Genomic DNA, 2,245 nt, shown 5'->3' on the forward strand with positions numbered 1-2,245 from the left:
TACTTGGGAGGCTGAGGCAGGAGACTCGCTTGAGCCCAGGAGTTGGAGGTTGCTGTGAGCTGTGATGCCAGGGCACTCCACCCAGGGGGATAGCTTGAGGCTCTGTCTCAAAAAAAAAAAAAAGAAAAGAAAAAATTGCCTCATTCATCATGGTAAAGAACTTTTGTAGCTCCTTACTGCTCTCAGAACACACATGATCAGGATGGGTATGTGTTTAGGAACCTATCACTTAGCTTTTCTGAGCTTTAGTTTCTTCATCTGTTAAGAGATGAGTCCTGACATCTAATTCAAAGGATTGAGGCTTAATTAAAGACGCTGTATACCTTGCACCATCCAAAGTATGTGCTCACTAAAGGCTAATTAGTCCCCTTTCTGCCTGCCTCTACATGCCCAGCTCAGTAAGATATTTTGGCTTAAAGGAGGAAAAAGCAAGTATTTCCAGGATCTTCTTATGGCAGATGGAGAAGAACACAAGTGGAAAAAGGTTGCTCATCTACAGCTGTCTCAAGCCCAGGGAAATATTGCACTCAGCATTGCTCCTTCATCTGTAAACCTCCATACACACAGACCACCTAACCTTTATTTTATTCTATCCTTTCAGTTATTTGAGTAATAACCAAATGATTCAAAGTTAAATTTAAATAATGCCACGAAAAGTCTTACTCCCATTCTCTCCTCCATTTGCCCAATTTCCACCCCACTCTCACCAACCACTTTATTAGTTTCTTACGCGATGCAAAAGCTACCTTCAGATAAAGCTAATGTTTTACAGATGTGTTTGCCAGGTTTAGGGAGGGGCAGGTTAGAGGAGTGAAAAGATGAGGTCTTCCCCCGTTCTGCTTGACCCTAAAGCAGTATCCTTCCCTCATCCAACAAAAAATATTAACCATATGTTAAGCACCTATTGTAAGTTAGATACTGACCGTAACAGTAGTATTAACTGAATACTCTTCAGCCTTTACCAGAAATGCATTCATGCTTTACACAACTGTCCCTTTTGATCTTCACAACAACCTTAAAAACTAGGTTATTAATTCTCCATCTGACAAATGAGGAAAATGAGGCGCAGAAAGGTAACTTGCCAAAGCGAGAGAGAGCAGGGCTTTGAACCCAGGCCTGACTCCAGAGTCATCACGCTTAACCATGACGCTCTACAATGGCAAAACAGATATAGTCTCTGCGCCCGTTGGCACTCAGGCTAATGTGAGAGACAGGTGAGAAAAAAACGCGGACAACAAAGAAATATGGGATTAAAGACTAAAAAAGTAATGAGAACGAAACGAGTTCAAGACTGTGACAGAATAGCAGGGACTTGCCTTTTAAAAAGGGGGTCGGGGAGTTGTCAAGGAAAGGCCTGAGAAAACGACATTTATGACACGCTTGGGAACCGTTCGGGGCTGCAATGATGACACCCCCCTACCCCTCCGCCCAATTCACACAGGAGAGACTCGAGGCCCGCAGAGGCTAAAGCAAACTCGCCAGGGTCTCCCAGACGTGTGTGTAGACGTGGCGCGGGGAAGGGAGGATCCAGAAATGGGCCCAGGGCTCGTACACGCCACCAATGCCCACAGCTGCCTAGCCCCGCTTGGCCCTTGACCGAGGGCCCCCAACCGGCTGCTACCCACGGCCCCGCCGCAGCTGACAATGTCCGAAGAGCTCACAAGGAGACCCTGCGGCAGCCCAAAGGGGTCTGGCACGTCCTGCAGCGGCCTGGAAAGGCCTCTCCCCCGGCCCCTCGCCAGCTCCCGCCTGGTCCGCCCCGCCCCTCCGGGCCGGCCTCGTACCTGCACCGCCCGGTTCAGGCCCCGGCCAGTCAGCTGGCCCTGTCGCAGCTGCAGCAAGATGTTACCGGGCCGCGGCCGGCCGCCCCATCCGCCCCAAGCCGCTACCGTTGCTGCCGACCGTCTCCCTCGGCTGGCTCCAGACACAGCCGCCGCCGGCGCCGCCGCCATGTCTCCTCGCCCGACAAACAGGAAGCAAGCGGCCCCGGGACCGCGGAGATTTCTACGGGGCGGCGGAGGGGTCGCTGCAGCGCCACCAGCGGGCCGACGGCGGAGGTGCAAGCCGCGTGGCAGGGCTGTGCGGTGGCTGCTGGGAAATGTAGTCCTCGCTGAGACAGGGTAGATACCAAAGAGATGAAGCGTTTCTGCGCTGCTTGTTTTTCCCCCTTCTAGGTCCGGCATTTGGCGAAGGCTCCTGAGTTCTGAGACCAGTCCCTGCGTGCACACTCTCTTATTTCCCGCTC

The 2,245-nt window shown here is 52.0% G+C and overlaps 1 protein-coding gene across 2 annotated transcripts in view; it reads right to left on the reverse strand.

The window, feature by feature from the left end:
* Positions 1-2,035, reverse strand: part of TRPC4AP (transient receptor potential cation channel subfamily C member 4 associated protein) — a 75,185-nt gene extending 73,150 nt beyond the window's left edge. For both annotated transcript variants that reach the window (XM_003788122.2, XM_003788120.2), the window contains exon 1: positions 1,785-2,035. In XM_003788122.2, the coding sequence (XP_003788170.1) occupies positions 1,785-1,952 (168 nt within the window). In that variant the 5' untranslated portion in view covers positions 1,953-2,035. The remainder of the gene's footprint in view (positions 1-1,784) is intronic.
* Positions 2,036-2,245: the final 210 nt, after the last annotated feature.

The sequence above is a fragment of the Otolemur garnettii genome, unplaced genomic scaffold, assembly GCF_000181295.1.
Source record: "Otolemur garnettii isolate 467f Iridium unplaced genomic scaffold, OtoGar3 scaffold00025, whole genome shotgun sequence".
Classification (NCBI taxonomy): Eukaryota; Metazoa; Chordata; class Mammalia; order Primates; family Galagidae; genus Otolemur; species Otolemur garnettii.